The 22131-nt window shown below is 27.8% G+C and overlaps 1 protein-coding gene across 1 annotated transcript in view; it reads left to right on the plus strand.

Annotated features, from left to right (window-relative positions):
• Positions 1-22131, plus strand: part of lrrk1 (leucine-rich repeat kinase 1) — a 107891-nt gene that overhangs the window by 39587 nt on the left and 46173 nt on the right. The window contains exons 5-11 of the mRNA XM_073836722.1: positions 741-889; positions 6156-6382; positions 9807-9934; positions 12597-12760; positions 14778-14915; positions 20130-20263; positions 21955-22025. Coding sequence (XP_073692823.1) covers positions 741-889; positions 6156-6382; positions 9807-9934; positions 12597-12760; positions 14778-14915; positions 20130-20263; positions 21955-22025 — 1011 coding nt within the window. The remainder of the gene's footprint in view (positions 1-740; positions 890-6155; positions 6383-9806; positions 9935-12596; positions 12761-14777; positions 14916-20129; positions 20264-21954; positions 22026-22131) is intronic.

Consider the following 22131-nt stretch of genomic DNA (forward strand, 5'->3'; position numbering starts at 1 on the left):
AGATCATGTTCCATGAAGATTTTTTGTAAAATTCCTACTGTAAACTTATCAAAATGTATTTTTTGATTAGTAATATGCATTGCTAAGAACTTAATTTGGACAACTTTAAAGGTGATTTTCTCAGTATTTTGATTTTTTTGCACCCTTAGATTCCAGATTTTCAAATAGATGTATCTCGGCCAAATATTGTCCTATCCTAACAAACCATACATCAATAGAAAGCTTATTTATTGTGCTTTCATATGATGTATATATCTCAGTTTTGTAAAATTTAACCTTATGACTGGTTTTGTGGTCCAGGGTCACATATTATGTAAAGAAAAAACTTGGATGTGATTAATCTCACTAATTTATATATATGAAATTTATTTATTTATTTACATTGTATATATTTCTTTGTTTGTTTACATTAAATCAACTCATGAACCTTAGTTTGAGAAACCTTGGTCTACTTTTATTAAATTTAAGACTTTCACACTGATTAGAGTAAAATATGTGAAAATGCTTGTTGTTAGCTCTGGGACTGAATGAGTTAAGTCAAGCTTTTATAATCCTGAACTGTACACTGGGCCTGAAAAGTGAAAGCAGGGGAATTTTGACACAGTGTTTAGGTTTCCCGCTTGGCTCCAACACACACATGCACTTCCTCCCCGGCACTCGCTTCCTCTTTCAGCGCGGAGGTGTGGAGAAATAAAGTAAAAGTTCTTCCTGCTCTAACTGAAGCTGATATCTCCTCTCAGGAAATAAGGAGATAGCTTGTTTTCTGCTGAACAATGGAGCAGGTTTCTCCTCGTACACGCTGATGGATCACGCAGACTTCAGCAAACAGCTGCTCAGAGAGCGCCACCTGCAGGACAAAGACATGCCTGCGGACGAGACGCTGCTGCAGGTGAGACTAATCCCTCTGATATACTTTAAGATCAGCGCTGGGCTCGTGAACAATACTGTGGCTTCATTTTACAGAAGTTTTAGCGTCAGTACTAGTTCCTCTTTAGAAATGTATTCGATTTTCCACTCGCACACAGAGCGAGACTTGATACCTAATACCTATGCAAAAACACTGCCAAAGACAAGATGAATAATATTAAAATCATAGTACCAGGAGAATAGTGTATGTTAAAGGAGCTGGTTTGGAGTTCCTTTGGTGTAAATAACAGGGTTTCCGCGGGGTCTTAAAAAGTCTAAAATTTAAAAATCAAAATTTTAGGCCTTAAAAAGTCTTAAATTCGCTGTTCTAGGTCTTAAATAATTTTACACAGGTCTTATTTTTCCGATGTCCATGTAACGCTACCTCTAATGCTCATTAAATTCTCTTTTTGTTGTTTCCGTTGTGTTGTAGTTCTTTATTTCACTATTCCAAATATAATTTGCTGTATTTAAACTACAAATGAGACCAGCATGCAATAGCCAATCAGCTTTCTGTTATTGGCGCGAGTCTCTCTCGGATTGTACCGCAGAAGTAAAATGGATTTAACTTTTTAGCTATGGGGAAGTGCAAGTTTAGCGATACTTAGCTTGAAAAAACTGAATATAGGGCTTGGCTAAGGCCAGTTGCTAACAACTAGATTTTTTTCTCCCCCTGTGGAAGTTACTGCGTCTTCAGAATCGCAGTAGCAGAATACAGGTCAAACGACCTTTTTCTGTATATAATGTTATCAATAATAATAATAAATATAGGTCGAGCTAGCTGACCGCCAGCCTTGGAAATACTTTTAAAATGTTTTTTTTTGTTTACTTGCCCGACCGAACAAACCGCTGATTAAAACTGAAGTGACAAAAACAACTAGCGAAGCATCGAAAGGCAAGAAAGATTCCTATTGTAATACATTCAACGTAAACAGAAATTGATAATGGATAGTGTATTTCTGGTCTATTTGTGACATACTTTAAAACAAATGAATGTAACAGCACTCTAAAGAAACACACTGAGGTAAAAATTTCAAATGTATAGTTTATTTATAACATGATATAGTTCAGTAATATACCAAGTGAGCTTTTTGCTGAAAATTCTCACAATTACAAATGTTACATTAATTTTAGCTCAATAAAAAAGTAGTTAGTCAAGTAGTTACATATTATACAATATGCAACATTAGCAGAAGCATTCTCCTAGCAATGTTTTGCTCTGATTCAGTGTTTTGCGCGAATCAGTTGAAGTAACTCGCTCATGAAGTGACTTACCGCCACCTGCTGGTAATTTAGTGTGTTTAAAAGTATGCCTCCACACCCAACATTTCTAATGTACATATTTATAAATCAATAAATGTATTTAAAACATTAATCTCACTTTTAATTTTGCAGTGTAAATTATGTAATATCACTGCTAACAGCCATTTAGAATTTATTGATAAATTCATAAAATAAATTTCAAAGGTAATGCATACATTTCAAAAGTAAAAAAAAGGCCTTTATAAAGGTAAATCAAATATGCAGATTTAAGATGTAAAAGCTAATAGAGCACTGATGAAAATATTGCTTCAGAATTTTTTTTTTTTACATCAGATATTTCTAGTGGTACTTTTATGGGGATATTTTGTGTGGAATAGTATCTGCTGATATGAAAAGTTCACTGTATATCGTAGTAATAAATTTAATTTATGACAGCCATGAAATTGTGTTTACTTTTTACATTAAACACATTAAATATTACATGTATGCATGTAATATAATATCTATTTTCATTACAGGTTTCTGTCTTAAATTTCATAAAAGGTGGTATTAAAAAGGTCTTAAAAAGTCTTAAGTTTCACTTGTTCATAACGGCAGAAACCCTGAAATAATTGATTCTTAAAACTTAAAAACAAAAATAAAGGAGGAAGGTAAATTGAACTAAATTTGTGCAACTAGATTCTCAGTTAATTTTAGCTTGTAAACCCCAGCATGTGTAAAAATTACGCAATAATTATATGTTTTAATGAAGTCTAGTCTAGCCACAAGATGCTTCACATCCTCCTGGAAAGTTTCTGCTTATAAGTTTGGAATTTTTACTTTGCGTCTATACATTTTTTTACAAATTCAAAGATTTCTAACACTAGTATGACAATATTTAATTTTTTGCATTATTGTAACTTCTGTATTTTGTTGGATAAACTTAATATCGTAAGTAAGTGTTTACAATCTTAAATCGTTTGAAAACATTTTCTCAATGTTAAATTTCATTCAGATGTTTAAATAATTATATTATATTATATTATATTTGTAGTTGTATTTGCTTAAATTGTTTTTAACCAAACCCCCCCTCCCCCTCAAATTATAATAGTATCTGGATGTATAATACAATTAATTATTATATTATATTATACTATATTATATATTTGTTATTCTGTATTTTTATATTTTTATTAATTAATTACTATATGAATACATTGTATTATTTAATTATATATTATTCTGCAGTGTATGTACAAGTTCTGTGTTTTATTGTTTTGTATTTTCTTTATTTTTATTAATTATATTATATTATATTATATTAATTATATTATATTATTATTCTGTACTAGTATGTATTTTGTGTGTTACTCTGTATTTTTTATTTGTATTAATTATATATATTATATTATATTATATTATATTATTATATTGTATTATTTTATTATTATATTTTAAATTATTTCTACAAAAGTTTAAGTACTAAAATTATTAATCTTATTAATATAATTATATTATATTATATTATTCTGTACTAGAATGTATTATGTGTGTTACTCTTTATTTTTTATTTATTATTTTATATTATATTATATACTTTAAATTATTACTTAAAAGTTTTAGATACTAAAATTCAATTGTATATGTATGTCTAACACAAGATTATATTATATTTATTATATACTTTAAATTAATAATAAAACCATTTGTAGGTACTAAAATTATTTTATTTTATTTTATTGTAAATAGCAAAAAAATAGATTGTATGGGTCAAAACTATAACTTTTTCTTTTATTCCAAAATCATTAGGATATTAAGTAAAGATTAGGGATGCTCATTTCGGTTAATTTTCCTGACCGACAACCGCTGCTTGTTATCCGAACATTAACCGTTAACTGATACAATTAGAATAATAAATTAGTTTAAAATAAAAATAGAATGCACGAGTATCTGTGATGATACATTAAAAATACAAGCAAATGTTTTATTTTAACGTGCAAACAGCAGCATACAGAGCAACAAAACCAACTGTATTGACATATACTTAAATTATCACGCATCCGCAGCGGTTCTGAGAACAGAGAAAATCTGAATGGAAAAAAAAGAATAATATAAATAGGCCTACACTAAATATGTATAAATTAAATAACTACCTAATAAAGATGACAAAACTAAAACACACTGAATCCTTTTATGCGCTTTGAAGAACTGTACCGGTCTTATTCTTCTCGTCGGACACAAAAATATATAGCAGGCCAGCCAATACCTCAGTGTGCCTAGTTTTTAACATGTCCACATGCTGTACGGATAGGCAGGACCGCTGCCTGTTAACTCTTAGATCCGCGAAAAAAACACCATCACAAAAACCCTTTCAATTTGCGGTTCGGGACTTCCATCCACTGTCATAAGCGTGAGGAGAAGCGCGTGTTTTACAGCGTTCAGCAATAGCCAATCACAGACATGTATGTTGATTTGATTATCACTGTGGCCATTGGCCAATCACAGGAGGCTATGTTACAATCCACTCACCAACCAAAGTGCCGGTTTCAGTTTTGCTGACTTCTACACTTTCGCGAACTCTCTTATTAAAACAAAGAAAGTGTTGGCATTATATAAATAAGAGATTAATTGTGCAGTGTAAAGGTTATTTTATTACTTTTTAATAAATTTATGAGATTGCGATGAATTACTCTAGGATGAGTGATAGCTTTCCAGGGATTGTAACGGGAGCGCCTATTGCGCACTTTCTAGACTATAATTCATTCAGAATTTGAATACATTCACTCACGGATTCACTCTCTGATAACCCAATAACGCCACTTGCCATTGAGTTGCATATACTACATCAGTTTACTAAGTAAAGGTGAAGCAAAATATGTCTGTACAGCCACACTGCGCGTGAGTAAACGGATAACTTACAAATAGCATTATTTCTTTCACCATGCAGCAAACGTAAAAAAAAAAAAAAAAAGAATAGAAAAAAACCCTTTTTAAACCGTTTAACTGATAGTAATAATCGGTTAAAATTCTTACTGTCGGTTAACGGTTAAACGGTCAATATGAGCATCCCTAGTAAAGATGATGTTCCATGAAGACATTTTGTACATTTCTTACCGTAAATATATCGAAACTTAGTTTTTGATTAATATTATGCATTGCTAAAAACTTCATTTGGACAACTTTAAAGGCGATTTTCTCAATATTTAGATTTTTTTTGTTCCTTCAGTTTCCAGATTTTCAAATAGTTGTATCTCGACCAAATATGTGACCCTGGAGCACAAAACCAGTCTTAAGTCGCTGGGGTATATTTGTAGCAATAGCCAAAAATACATTGTATGGGTCAAAATGATTGATTTTTCTTTTATGCCAAAAATCATTAGGAAATTAAGTAAAGATCGTGTTCCATGAAGATTTTTTTTGTAAAATTCCTACTGTAAATATATAAAAATGTAATTTTTGATTAGTAATATGCATTGTTAAGAACTTAATTTGGACAACTTTAAAGGTGACTTTCTCAGTATTTTGATTTTTTGCACCCTCAGATTTCAGATATTCAAATAGATGTATCTCGGCCAAATATTGTCTTGTCCTAACAAACCATACATCAATTGAAAGCTTATTTATTGAGCTTTCATATGATGTATACATCTCAGTTTTGTAAAATTTAACCTTATAACTGGTTTTGTGGTCCAGGGTCACATATTGTCCTATCATAACAAACCATACATCATTTTTTTAAATCTATAAATGTCAATTTAAAAAAAAATGTACCCATATGACTGGTTTTGCGGTCCAGGGTCACATATTATATTATACTGTATTATATTATCCTTTATTATCGCCAAACTGTACAATTTAGTGATTTAAACATTGTCTCCTGTCAGCATTCACAATAATAATGTATTGTTATCAATGCTAATGTGCTTCTTCAATCAAGGATTCTTTGATAATTACATCTTTAACTGGATGTCAGTAAATCTCACTGATTTCATCTTCTTCGTCCGCAGGCTTTGCACGTTGACTGGTCTGAAATGAAGCTGCCCTGGTTGGATCTGAACTGGTTCATGGACGTGTCGTCTCGGATCACGGTTCTGGATCTGTCCCATAACTGTTTGAGCTCGCTGCCATCTGTGGTGCCCTGGGGTCTGATTCATCTGCGCTCGCTCAACCTGTCCCACAATCAGCTGCGAGAGCTGCCCACCCCGACCTCATCGCAGGAAATCATCTGCAGCCGGTCTGTAACTCAACTCAATTCAAGTTTTATCTGTATAGCGCTTTTCACAATACGTATTGTATCAAAGCAGCTTTACAGAAAGTGCATGTTTCTATATGACAGTCACCTCTAATAATATTTTTCTACTTTTGCTTGTATAGATAATGTCTGTATGACAGACTCTTAAGTTATCATTCTGATAATGCAGTTCATTAACATGTTTTATACAACAGTTCTTTCTGGTCCTTGAATCTGATTGGCTGAGAGACGTGTGATATTCTAGTGACATTAGAAATCCAACCGTTTCATTGTTTGCAGTATTTCTTACAGCGAGTGTCATGGTGGATGCCCAAATGCACTATAATTTTACAAATAATACAGTTTTTCTGTCACAAATGTAGTTTTAAGAGTTTTAAGTTGAGATTGTGCTTGTTTATGCTTCAAATATAAACTAATACAATAAACTATGCATTTATAGTTTATTGTATTCTTCCCATTATATTCCCATAATATTATATTATATTACACAATATTATATACTTTAAAAATATATAGTATAGTGTAAAAAGATTTAGGTACTTAAATTATCTTTCTGAATTGCCCAAAATTATATTATATTATATGTGACCCTGGACCACAAAACCAGTCTTAAGTCGCTGGGGTATATTTGTAGCAATAGCCAAAAATACATTGTATGTGTCTCAATTATTGATTTTTCTTTTATGCCAAAAATCATTAGGAAATTAAGTAAAGATCATGTTCCATGATGATTCTTTGTAAAATTCCTACTATAAATATATCAAAATGTAATTTTTGATTAGTAATATGCATTGTTAAGAACCTAATTTGGACAACTTTAAAGGTGATTTTCTCAGCATTTTGATTTTTTTGCACCCTCAGATTCCAGATTTTCAAATAGATGTATCTCGAACAAATATTGTCCTATCATAACAAACCATACATCAATAGAAAGCTTATTTATTGAGTATTCATATGATGTATACATCTCAGTTTTGTAAAATTTAACCTTATGACTGGTTTTGTGGTCCAGGGTCACATATTATATTATACTGTGTCATGGTGCATGTGCACTATAATTTTATAAATAATCGTTTTTCTGTTACAAATGAAGTTTTAAGAGTTTTAAGGTGAGATTGTGCTTGCTTAGACTAATATAAACTAATAAAATAAACTATGTATTTAAGCAGAAATAATATTGTAAGGCTTCCCAGTCATGGAGAATCTAGGATTATCAACAAATGCTAATGTCTGAAATATTTTTGGCTGGGTGAAACTACTTTTTTGTTAGTTATTATGTTATATTATATTTATTATATACTTTAAAAGTATATATAAGTATAAAAAGATTTAGGTACTAAAATCTTTCTGAATCGCCCAATGTCGTATACATGTATAATGCAGTATAATGCAATATTATATTATATTATATTATATTATATTATATTATATTATATTATATTATATACTTAAGTATATGAAGTATGAAAAGATTTAGGTACTAAAATCCAATGCCCAATGTCATAAAAATGTATAATGCAATATTATATTATAATACATTATATTATACTGTGTCATGCCCAAATGCACTATAATTTTATAAATAATATTGTTTTTGTCACAGAATGTAGTTTTAAACTAAAAAACTAATAAAATAAACTATACATTTAATTATTATATCATGTTATATACGTTAAATTATTAATAAAAAAGGTTTAGATGCTAAAATTATCTTTCTGAATTGCCCAATGTCTTATAGATATTATTATATTATATTATATTATATTATATTATATTATATTATATTTATTATATTATATTATATTATATGTGACCCTGGACCACAAAACCAGTCATAAGGTTAAATTTTACAAAACTGAGATGTATACATCATATTAAAGTTCAATAAATAAGATTTTTATTGATGTATGGTTTGTTTGGATAGGACAATATTTGGCTGAGATACATCTATTTGAAAATCTGGAATCTGAGGGTGCAAAAAAATCTGAATATTGAGAAAATCACCTTTAAATTTCTTCAAATCAATTTCTTAATGCATATTACCAATCAAAAATTACATTTTGATATATTTACAGTAGGAATTTTACAAAAAATCTTCATGGAACATGATCTTTACTTAATTTCCTAATGATTTTTGGCATAAAAGAAAAATGAATAATTTTGACCCATGCAATGTATTTTTGGCTATTGCTACAAATATACCCCAGCGACTTAAGACTGGTTTTGTGGGCCAGGGTCACATATTATATTATTATACTGTGTCATGGTGGATGCTCAAATGCACTATAATTTTATAAATAATACTGTTTTTGTGTCATGAATTGTAGTTTTAAGAGTTTTAGGTAAGATTGTGCTTGTTTAGACTTCAAATATGTGGTTTGTTAATCAACTAATACAAAAAACTATACATTTAAGCATAAATAATATTGTAAGGAGAATCTAGCTATATCAACAAATCCTCATGTCTGAAATATTTTTGGCTGGATGAAATAATTTTTTTAATTAGTTGTATATTATATTATATTATATTATAAATAAAAAAGATTTAGGTACTAAAATTATCTTTCTGAATTACCCAGTTTCGTATAGTTTTGTGGTTTTATATTATATATTATATATAATATATATTATATTATATTTTACTGTGTCATGTTTTTAGGTGTTTTTAGGTGAGAATGTGCTTGTTTAGACTTTGTGTCATATGCTTTTGTCATTTTTATACATTTTTGCATTTTTTGCAATTTTAGTACTTCAGATTAAACTTATTTTATTATTCAGGCAGTTGCCTTGGCAGCATTGTTTGTAGTAAAATTGGCATTTATTTATTCAGTTATTTATTTATTTATTTTACGTTTTACATGTAATATTTCATTTTTAAATCTTTATTTAAATTACAAATCATAATATTTATATTTGTAGTTGTAGTTTTAGTTAATAACAACACTGGTTCATATTAGGATCACAGACGTTATAATCGGAACAAAGCTGAACACAGTTTGAAACTTTTTAAGAGGTTTGCTGAAAAGACCATCTTAGACCGGCATAAATGGAGTTAGTTTGCACTGGTCTAGTGCTGGTTTAACTAATGGACTAGCTTTACTCATGTAAGATCATGATTTTTTAGAAGAAACGCCTTAAAACAAAAGTTTGTCATTTAGTCTCAATGTGGTCTAGGAGAAGCAACTGATTTGAATTTGTCTTCATTCTTTTGCTAAAGTAGAACCAGAAACTGTTTATTCAGTTCAAATGCCACATGCAAATTCAATTATTACTATGATAAATCCAAATGTTTTGTCCCAAAATCAGCACAGAAAACATGACAAACATCTGCAGATTACTGATGATGATCAGCTCCATCGTGTTTGTTGATCTCACTGATAACTTTTTTTGCCTGTGTTTTTTGTAGATTATTGAATGTGAATGTCTGTGAGAATGAGTTGGAGAGTCTTCCTGTTGGTCTGCTTCATCTCGGCCAGTTGAAGAAGATTTCTGCAGCTAGAAACAAACTCATCAGCCTCTTCAACATCCCCAATGGTACAAACACACGTCCTCTCACCGGTGGCATATCCTTGAATAAACTATATAGTTCGACATCAACTCTATTGCTCCTCCACAGCAGCTTCTCACTGAAAATAAATTGATTCAGACTCACTTTATTACTCTGGGACTTCACATTAAAAATGTTGGTTTTCTGCTCATTAGCTAAGATTATTTTCCTTTCATCAGGCTTTTAGTGATTAAAGTCATCTAAGATAAATGTCTCTTAAGTGTCCAAATAATAGTATAATTGTATATCTGTAAATTTACCTTGTAAAACCAAACCTTAAAACCTTAAAAAGTCTTGAATGTGAAAGGTTTTGCTTAAAAAGGGTGTTTTTACTTTACAGCATTTCACACTAGCTTAAATAAATATATATTTTATATTCTTTATATTCTTAGTTCAGGTCAATTACTTTGAGAAATTTATTTATTAACCTTAAACATTTTAAAAGGCATTTTGCTAATTAATTAATTATTATACATGTAACATGCTGCTTTAAAACATTGGAATATTTTATTATTTGTGGAATATTGGAATATTTTTATTTTTTTTAATAATTACTATTTTTTAATAATTATTATTATTTATAAAAAAATAATTTTGATTTTTTTTTTACTTTTGATTTTGAAGTACTAAAGGCAAAAAAATAGATATATTAAATCTAAAACAATAAAAATATAATAAAGATGTAAATATTGAATATATATTATAATAAACACATTATAATTATTATAATATCATATGTTTATAATATATATATATAAATATCTACGTAATGTGTGTGTAAATGTTAAAGGAATTTTAATGTTAATAAGTTTTAAAAATGTAAATTAAAAAAGTTTTAAAAAGATTTTAAAGTGTATACATTTGTGTGTATATTGAATTGTATACATTTTCAATTATTGCTATATTAGTATACTTATTTTATATATAATAGTTGGTACTAAAAATAATAAATGAAGTTTGAGATCAGTAAGCTTAAAGTCTTTAAGTCTTTTACGCTTATCAAAGTTTTCATTTATACGTTTAAGTCCATTTATTTGATCAAAAATACAGAAAAAAGTAATATGAAATAATATTGCAATTTAAAATGCATTTTTTAAATTTTTTTTATATACTTTAATATATAATTTATTTCTGTGATGCAAAGCTGAATTTTCAGCATCATTACTCCACTCTTCATTGTCACATGATCCATCATAAATCATTCTAATATACTGAGTTATAACTTCTATTATCAATGTTGGAAACAGTTGTGCTGCTTAATATTTTTTTGGAACCTGTGATACTTTTTTCAGGATTCTTTTATGAATAAAAAGTTAAAAAGAACAGCATTTATTCAAAATAGATATTTTTTCTAACAATATAAGTCTTTACTATCACTTATTATCAATTAAACGCATCCTTGCTGAATAAAAGTACAAGTTTCTTCTAACCCTCTGGGCCTCTTCAATGACATGATTGGGATATGTAAAAGGGTCAATAAAAAATAGTCACACTTGGCTCCTTCGTGGCAAATGACCGACATAGGAAATGAATAGGAAATACGAAAAACTGCAATAGTTAAGAGAATCTTTTGGTGGTACAAGCTACAAATCAGCGTCTGTGCTGAAAAAAAAAGTGTTCAGCAATCAAGCAATTTTATTGTGAAATTTTGCATTTATTGAAAAATAATAAATACATTAAAAAAAATACATATAAATAGTTTTAGTGGAAAAAAAAAGTTCATTAAAATTGTATAAATATTGCATAGTGTCATAAAACTCCTCAAAATTCTAAATAATAATCACAAAATATAACTGAACAAAAATGTATTTCATTGATTTTCCTGAAAAAAAAAAGTTACTTTTTAAGGCTTCGGTCACTTTTGACCGCGAAGGAGCCAAGTGTGACTCCTTAACAAAGAGGCCCAGAGGGTGAAAGAAAGAAAGAAAGAAAGAAAGAAAGAAAGAAAGAAAGAAAGAAAGAAAGAAAGAAAGAAAGAAAGAAAGAAAGAGCTTACTGACCTCAAACTTTGAACGAGGTGTTTATTGTTACAAAAGTTTTCTATTTTAAATAAATGCTGTTCTTTTTAATGTTTTGTTTATCAAAGAATCCTGAGAAAACTATCACAGGTTCCAAAAAAAAAAAGTAAAAAAAATTAAGCAGCACAACTGTTTCCAACGCTGATAATAAATCAGCATATTAGAGTGATTTCTGAAGAATCGTGTGACTGAATACTGGAGTAATGCTGAAAATTTAACTTTGCATCACAGGAATAAATTGTATTTTAAGTATATTAAAATAGAAAACCACTATTTTTTTAACATTTCACAATATTATTTTTTCTTTATTCTCAATCAAATAAACGCAGCCTTGATGAGCAGAAAAGTCTCCTTTAAAAAGCATTAAAAACCTTACGGATCCCAAATTTTTGAGCGGCAGTAAAGTGTAGTAAATACTTAAGTTTTCCTCTGTTATTTAATTTATTGTATGCAGTAATTACAGCTGCTTCTCTTTTGTTCGTCGCATTAGATGAAGGCATCTACTGAATGCCTAATTATAAATGCACATAGTTACTTAGACCAGTTGTTCAGAGTCTCATGGTTTTAAACTGATTGTCATCACAGATCTGCTTTGGCATAAAAAGAGCTAACAGTTGTCTTTCTGCTGTAGGCACTAATTGGATCGGCCTCCGTAAGCTGCAGGAGCTGGATGTGTCCGATAACAGCCTGACGGAGCTGCCGTCCTCCATCCTGCACTGTCTGAAGACTCTCAGCTCTCTCAACATCAGCAAAAACAAACTCCGCAGCTTCCCCGACCCCTGGGCCTGTCCTCTGGTGGGTCACAGCACAGACACGACCCTTCATATGATAACACACATTCAGTGCTGTCTGCAGGGCTCCATAATCGACAGATTGATACAAAGATTAATACATTAATGCAAAGTACAAGACATAATGCATTATGATGACTCTACAAGACAATTTTACACACGTCTGAAGTGCTTGGAGGATATGTATAAATATGTACCTGAAAAATTAACCAAGAATAACAATTACAACTAGATAAAAAAGCCTGATCAGAAAGTGTGAAAAAGTTTAAACGTTTTTAAAAGAAGTTTTAGAAATTGTGGAACTTTTATGGCTCTTAGTGTAAAAAAGGTTTAAGTTTAAAGTAGTTTTAAAGCTTAAAACGTGAATGCTTTGAAGGCAATACAGTCTGTTAGATGGATGAATGTCACAAGCATGATGTTAGCATTACTAGCATGATTAGCAACTTACTACCATGATTTACATGTTGTTAACATGTTATCATGTTTCTAGCTTAATAAGCATGTTGTTAGCATGTTTCTAGCATGTCTAACATGATTAACATGTTAATAACGTGTTGATGGCATGTTGTTAGCATCATTAACATGTTGGTAGCATGTTTCTAGCATGATTAGCATGTTGTTAACATGTTACTAGCGTGTAGATAGCATTATTAGAATGTTGCTAGCATGATATTAGTATTACTAGCATGATTAGCAAGTTACTAGCATGATTAACATGCTGTTAGCATGTTTCTAGCATGATTAACATGTTGTTAGCATGTTTCTAGCATGATTAGCATGTTGTTAACATGTTTCTAGCATGTTACTAGCGTGTAGATAGCATTATTAGAATGTTGCTAGCATGATATTAGTATTACTAGCATGATTAGCAAGTTACTAGCATGATTAACATGTTAGCATGTTGCTAGCATGATTAGCATGTTGTTAACATGTTTCTAGCATGTTACTAGCATGTAGATAGCATTATTAGAATGTTGCTAGCATGATATTAGTATTACTAGCATGATTAGCAAGTTACTAGCATGATTAACATGTTGTTAGCATGTTTCTAGCATGATTAACATGTTGTTAGCATGTTTCTAACATGATTAGCATGTTACTAGCGTGTAGCTAGCATGATTAGAATGTCACAAGCCTAATGTTAGCATTACTAGCATGATTAGCAACTTACTACCATGATTTACATGTTGTTAACATGTTATGTTTCTAGCCTAATTAGCATGTTGTTAGCATGTTTCTAGCATGTCTAACATGATTAACATGTCAATAACGTGTTGATAGCATGTTATTAGCATCATTAACATGTTGGTGGCATGTTTCTAGCATAATTAGCAAGGCACTAGCATGTTTCTAACATGATTAGCATGTTACTAACGTGTAGATAGCATTATTAGAATGTTGCTAGCATGATTTTAGTATTACTAGCATGATTAACATGTTGTTAGCATGTTTCTAGCACGATTAACATGTTGTTAGCATGTTTCTGACATGATTAGCATGTTACTAATTTGTAGCTAGCATGATTAGAATGTCGCAAACATAATGTTAGCATTACTAGCATGATTAGCAACTTACTACCATGATTTACATGTTGTTAACATGTTAGCATGTTTCTAGCATGGTTAGTATGTTGTTAGCATGTTTCTAGCCTATTTAGCATGTTTTTAGCATGTTGTTAGCATGTTACTAGCATGATTGTAGTATTACTAGCATGATTAACAAGTTACTAGCATGATTAACATGTTGTTAGCATGTTTCTAGCATGGTTGGTATGTTGTTAACATGTTTCTAGCCTATTTAGCATGTTTTTAGCATGTTGTTAGCATGTTACTAGCATGATTAGCATGTCACTAACATGATTCTAGTTGCTAGGCTTGAATAGATAGATAGATAGATAGATAGATAGATAGATTAGAAATATTAGATGAGTTGAAATGGTTTAGAAATATAGTAGGCTACATAGAAGGGAAGCTTAATTGAGTCAAACATGTGATGATAATCAGGGATAATTTTCCCCACAGAAAATCTGCAAAGCTGCCAACAACCAGATCGAGGTTCTTCCTGATACCATCTCCATCTTCTGGAAAACTCATCTAAAGGAGGTGGACATCTCCGAGAACATCCTGAAGGAGCTGCCCTCGTACATATTTGAGCTGGAGGTAAGCACAGGAGGAAATAATAGTGTATTATTATATGATATATAATAACAATATAACTTAATATTTAAACAATATAAAGTAATTATGCATGTATGTTGGACTTTAAAGGTTAAAAAAATTAAAGAATTAAAAATAAACTGTTATTCTATTAAATTAAATAAAGTTTTAATAAAATATGTTTTTTTAATTAAACCAGCATAAAAATGCAGGATAATGTGCTTGCATCATAGGAAATTAAATTTTTAAAAATACACTGACAAAAAAAGAAGTTTTTTTTTTTCTAAATGGACAATTATGTTATTATTGTCATTAATTACATTACTGTAATAAAGCAAATATTTTCTTTTGTTTTAATTTGATAAAATAAAAAATAAAAAACTGTAAAAATAAGAGTGAGAGGAATTTTAAATAAAAATGTAGTAATTAAAATATAAACTTTTAATTCAATTAAATAAAAGTTCAATATTTTATTTAATGTATCTTATTTTTTTGCATTGTCATAGTGAGAGTTTACAGGAGGAAATGTGCTTAAATCACAGGAAATTAAATAAAATATAACACTGACACAGAAATATATATATATATATATATATATATATATATATATATATATATATATATATATAATATATATATATATATATATATATATGCATGCATGTGTCTGTATGTTGGACTTCAAAGTTATGTTTTTATTGTCATTAATTGCATTACTGTAATAAAGATTCTTTTTATTTAATTAATCTTATTTAAATATAAAATAAGATTAAAAAATTTAGAGTTAGAGGAAGAGGACATACAAATTTAATCATTAAAAAATAAACAATTATATTAATTCAATTAAATAAATGCTTTAATAAAAAGTTTTTTGTTAAATCTGCATAAAAATGCTTATATATATATATATATATATATATATATATATATATATATATATATATATATATATATATATATTTTTTTTTTTTTGCATTTTACAGAAGAATATGTGCTGAAATCACAGCAAATTAAATAAGAGATAATATATTGACCAAAATAAAAAAAATTAAGCTTTTGTCTGCATGTTGTACTGTATTTTTTTTTCTTAATGATCCTTATTGTCAATTGTCTAAATGTCATTGTTCTCAATAATAACGTTGCTGTAATAAGCCTATTATTATTAATAATTCATTTTAATAAAAAAAGTACTTTTATAAAAGATTTTTAAACTTCTAACATAGTGTTTTTTATTTAAATAAGCATAAAAATGCGTTATATTTTAATTAATGTACTGTAATATATTTTTTTGCATTGTCATAATGAGAGTTTACAGGAGGAAAAGTGCTTAAATCACAGGAAGTTAAATAAAATAAAAAACACTGACCGAAAAAAATGCATAAATTAACCATTATGCATGTGTCTGTATTTTTAATGTTCAAAGACTTAAACATTTAAAAACAAGAGTGAGATGTATTTCAAATAAAATTTAAATAATTAAAAAATAAACACTTTTTCTTTAAATTTTAATTAAATTAAATAAATGTTCTAATATTTTTTTTATTAAATCTGTATAAAAATGCCTTATATTTTAATTAATGTGTCTTATTTTTTGCATTTTTTATAGGAGGAAATGTGTTTACATCACAGGAAATTAAATAAAATATAATACACTGACAAAAAAAACAATTATGCATTATTATGTGTCTGTATGTTGGACTTTAAAGTTTTTTCCCTCTAAATAGCCAATTATGTTATTATTGTCGTTAATTGCATTACTTGAATAAATTACTTTTAATTTTAAAAATTCTTTTTTCTAATTTTTAAAAAATTAAAATAAGATTTAAAAAATAAGAGTGAGAAATGTTTTGTATAAAAAATGTAATAATTAAAAATAAACAATTATTTTAATTAAATTAAATAAAACATGTATTTATTTATAAATTAAAAAATATTTTTTTTTTTTTGCATTTTACAGAAGAAAATGTGCTGAAATCACAGGAAATGAAATAAGAGATAATATTATTGACCAAAATCTGAACGTGATTGTTCTGAATAATAACATTGCTGTAATAAATTATTATTATAAATAATTAACTTTAAAAAGTTTTCTTTTTAACTCAGCATACAACATTTTAGATTTCAATTAATTTATTTTTATTTAATGTTTTATTTTGCTTGGTGTTAATGAGAATTTACTGGGAGAAATCTGCTGAAATTATTTCATCATTGTCTTCATTAAAATCCTTATTTTCAGCTAAGTTTAATTTTCTATATTCTCATGAGGCATGTTTTTGGCAATTTTTTGGTAAGATTCTCCCACTAACATTTTTCTTTGTCAAATCCTTTAATTCAGGAAGAGTTTATTTTATTAAACATGACATTTCTATATGGAGTTGTGTATTTGGACTCATGGTGGCGCTGTACTCCCCAGTAAACGTCATCTGTAGCACATCTGAACTCCTGTGAGTTTCCCTCTATATCTCCTCATGATAGAGAGCAGTGAATCAGGAAAAGGCTTCAGCTTTAATATTATTAGTTTTTACACAAATAAGCCCGAAAGGCTCCGAGTGTGTTGTGAAGTGTTTACAAACGTACGGCGGAGCACCTCAGACGGGATTTTATAGTTGTTGAGTTTTCATTAAGTTCGCTGTCAGTTTCGCAAGTTAACTGGCAAGATGTCAACACAAAGCCAACGGCAGAGCGAGAAATAGAGATTGCAAACTAGAGAGCTTAAGCAAGCGCGCAAGGAAGAAGGGAACGGGAGTTTCGTCATTTAAAATTCAATTTAGTGCTCGAACGGTTTGACTTGAAAATCTCTGCTCTTTTGAACAGCAGATATTTACGGCGTCTGTGAGCAGAGGCCATGATTACACGGGAAGGACGAACCAAAACTGACAATGCATTAGGATCTCACACTTAAACAGAAAGATCTGGTGTGTTTAACACGTCTAGGAGACATCACTGTTGTTATTATTGGGCTTCGTGATTTAACATTAAATATGAAACTTCTGTTTGTAACTCGTCACACTGTTTGTGCAACAAACATGAATGATCCGTCAAATCATCTGGTTGAAGAGATCTGTGCTGTTTCTATTTTTTCTAGTGATAAAAAATACATGGACTTGCATAGAGAATGGGTTCTTACAGTACATAAAGGGTGGGCTCTTTTGACATGGGACCATCCAGAAAGCCCAAAAGACTGAATAGCAATGACCTTTTTTTAATTTAATTTAAATTTAATTTAATTTAATTTAATTTAATTTAATTTAATTTAATTTAATTTAATTTAATTTAATTTATTTAAATGTAATTAATTTAATTTTATTAAATTTTATTTAAATTTAAATTTAATAAAATTAATTTAATTTAAAATTAATTTTTTTTATTAGTTTTATTAATTTTTTTGTACTTTATTGTTGTTTTATTTGTATTTTATTAATTTAATTTTATTGATGTTTTTAATTAGATTTTTTTCTTAAATAATTCATTAATTTATTTATCTATCTTGTTATTTTTGTTTTATCTATTTAACTATTTTATTGTTGTTGTTATTATTTTACATGGTTCAGTTTATTTTATTTTATTAGTTTTATTTTTGTTCTTGTTTTATTTGTATTTTATTATTTTAATTTTATTGACTAGATTTTTGTCTTTTTTAAAAATTTTATTTATTTATCTATCTGTCTTGTTTTTTTATTTTGCTGTTTAACTATTTAATTGTTGTTGTTAATTTTAGTTGTATTTATTTAGTTTTTTTATTTGTTATATTTTGTTATTATTTTACATTGTTTATTTTATTTTATTAATTTTATTTTTTATTTTTTGTTGTTGTTTTTACTTTGTTTTATTTGTATTTTATTATTTTTTTTCTTTCTTAAATATTTATTTATTTATGTATCTATCTTGTTATTTTGTCTATTTAACTATTTAATTGTTGTTGTTGTTAATTTGTTTAATTCAGTTGTTAATTTATTTTGCTTTTTAAAATTTAATTTTATTGATGTTTTTATTTGATTTCTTTTCTGAAATATTTATTTGTCTATTTATTTTGTTATTTTTATTTGATCTGTTTAACTATGTAATTGTTATTGTTAATTTTTGTTGTATTTATTTTGTGTTATATTTTGTATTTTATTTATTGTTTTACATTGTTTAATTTAAAATATTTTTTTATTTTATTATTGTTTTATTTGTATTTTATTCATTTAATTTTATTGATGATTTTATTTGATTTTTTGTACTTTATCTTGTTGTTTTTATCTTATTTAACTGTTTAATTTTGGTTGTTAATTTTTGTGTTTATTTTTATTTTTGTGGTATTTTCTGTTATATTTTGTATTTTATTATCACTGTACATTTAGTTTTATTTTATGTTTTGTTGTTTTATTTATATTTATAATTTAATTTAAATTTTTTTACTTTATCTTGCTATTTTTCTATTGAACTATTTAATTGTTGTTATATTTTATTTTTGTGGGTTTTTGTTATTATATTTTGTATTTTATTTACATTGTTTAATTTAAAGTATTTTTATTAATAATTTAATTTTTTTATCTTTTTGTTTTATTTATATTTCATTAATTTAATTTTGTTAAAGTTTATATTTGATTGTTTCTTTTTTTTACTTTAACTTATTTTTTATCTATTTAACTAATTATTGCTGTTGTTATTATTTTATTTTATTTTTTTTAATATTTTGTGTTTTATTATTATTTTACATTGTTTAATTTTTAAGTGTTTTATTTAATTTTATTTTATTGATGTTTTCATTTGATTTTGTGTGTGTGTGTGTGTGTGTGTGTGTGTGTGTGTATATATATATATATATATATATATATATATATATAAATTACCATCTTGTTATATGTATCTATTTAATTATTGTTGTTTTATTTTTTATTTTTTTATCACAATTTAGTGATAAATTGTTCACTCCCGCACTCTTTTCACATATTCTCCAATGATTTCTCACTCCGAAATAATACCAAGATACTTTACTAGACAGAAAACAAACATATATTTAGCTGAAATCTATTGCAAAAAAGTAAACGTGCATATGTCTTCATCTTTTGTCAGCAATGAAGCAATAAAACTCTTCACATAAAAGACAAATGCCTCCTTATGTGCCAATAACAATAATAATGTGCTAACAACAGTAAGTCCACATTTGTGAAATGACTTCTCTCATGTTTAAGCTCATGTTTATGGCTCCAGGTGTTTGTGTGTGTGTCTCAGAGATCACTGTGTGTGTTTCAGGCCATCGTCTCTCTGAAGTTGTGTGGGAACCAAATCTCCACTTTGCCCGCTCCAAACAAATGGAAATGCTCTTGTCTGCGAACACTAGATCTGTCCAGAAACCAGCTGGGGAAGTAGGTCAAACACACACACACACACACACACACACACACACACACACACACACACACACACACACACACACACACACACACACACACACACACACACACATAAATAAATGTATATATACACAAACACACACAGAGGCTCTGTTCCAAAACCTAGTGAGTCTACTTAGGCAGCATTTTAATGCATCTTAAGCACACTCCCAATCTGAAATCTGTTCATGTTTATGCCTCCTACAGTAACCTCCTTTGGGCAATGAACCCTGTGAACCTTGAACTATTGCTTGATACTTTTTCTGTATTTTGCACATTATGTTTAAAGGGATTGCCAAATTTCTACAAAGGATACATGTGATGCTGCTTTATAATTTGCTTGGCATCACACCATTTACCTATTTTTATTTAATTTAATTTAATTTAATTTAATTTTATTTAATTTTATTTTATTTTACTTTATTTTTTTATATTATAAGTTTAGTTTAGTTTTCAGTTTTTGTTAGTTGTGTTGTTATTATTATTAATTATTTAATTGTATTAATAAAAATACAATTGTTTATTATTTTAGTTTATTTTAATTATTCATTATTATTTACTTTTTTGTTTTGGTTTTTCTATTTTTTTCCTTTTCTGATTTTATTGTAACACACTTTTATTGTTTTAATATTTATTTTATTATTATTATTATTTTGTTTTTGTTTTTCTATTTTATTCATTTTCTAGTTTTATTGTAATATATTTTGTTTTATTATTTATTTTATTATTTATTATTATTTTTCTATTTTATTCATTTTCTATTTTTACTGTAATTTTGTTTTATTTATTTTATTATTTATTATTATTTAGTTTTTTTGTTTTTGTCTATTTTATTCATTTTATAGTTTTATTGTAATATTGTAATATATTTAATTGTATTAATAATAATAATAAATACATTTTATTTAGTTGTTGTTTTATTGTTTATTATATATTTATTTTATTTTTTTGTTTTTCTATTTTATTCTTTTTCTATTTTTATTGTAATATATTTTAATAATTATTTGTTTTAATAGTACTGCTACTAATAATAACATTTAATGATATTTTTACAATAATTGTTATTTCATTTAGTTGTTTTTTATTTATTTTATTTATTTTCTATTTTTATTTTAAAATATTTGAATCATTTATTAATTGTTTTATTATTATTAATAATTGTTATTTTGTGCTGTTTTATTTTATTATTAATTTTGTGGTATTTTGTTGTTGCTTAGTTTTTTAATCAGGTTGATTCTTTTCATTATTTATTATGTTTTTACTATTTATTTAGTTTTTTTTTTTCTTTTAGACAATGCTAATACTGCTAATACTCCAATAATTATAGAAACAGGTTAAATCAAAGTAAAATAGTTTATTTTAGATACACTGAACTATTTCTAGATACTTTTTCTTTATTATGCACATTATGCATTATGGAATTGCCCAAGAATACATGTAATTCTTCCCTTATAATTTAGCTAAAAAGATATCTTAGAAAGCTGCATAATTATATTTCCTACATTTTGGAACATATATTTTTAGACAGTGCATCTTAAAAAGGGATTTGAGGCAGTGTCTTCATTGCTCTTGCAGATCACCAATGCATCATCACAGTACTTGTGGTTGTATATAGAGATAATTGTGAATATCTGAAATCGAATGCCCTCTGAATGTTATTTCAGGACGGGAGAGCCGACCAGAACCAGGAAGCTGGCCTTCTTCACTACGTGGCACAGACGGGACCCAGAGCCAGGTACAGTAACTCAAACACTGTGGTCACGTTGCCACGACACGTCACAGTTTCACACTGTAATTACGGCCTCACCAAACTCACCACACAGAGACCATGGTAATCCAGT

The sequence above is a fragment of the Garra rufa genome, chromosome 3 (genome assembly GCF_049309525.1).
Source record: "Garra rufa chromosome 3, GarRuf1.0, whole genome shotgun sequence".
Classification (NCBI taxonomy): domain Eukaryota; kingdom Metazoa; phylum Chordata; class Actinopteri; order Cypriniformes; family Cyprinidae; genus Garra; species Garra rufa.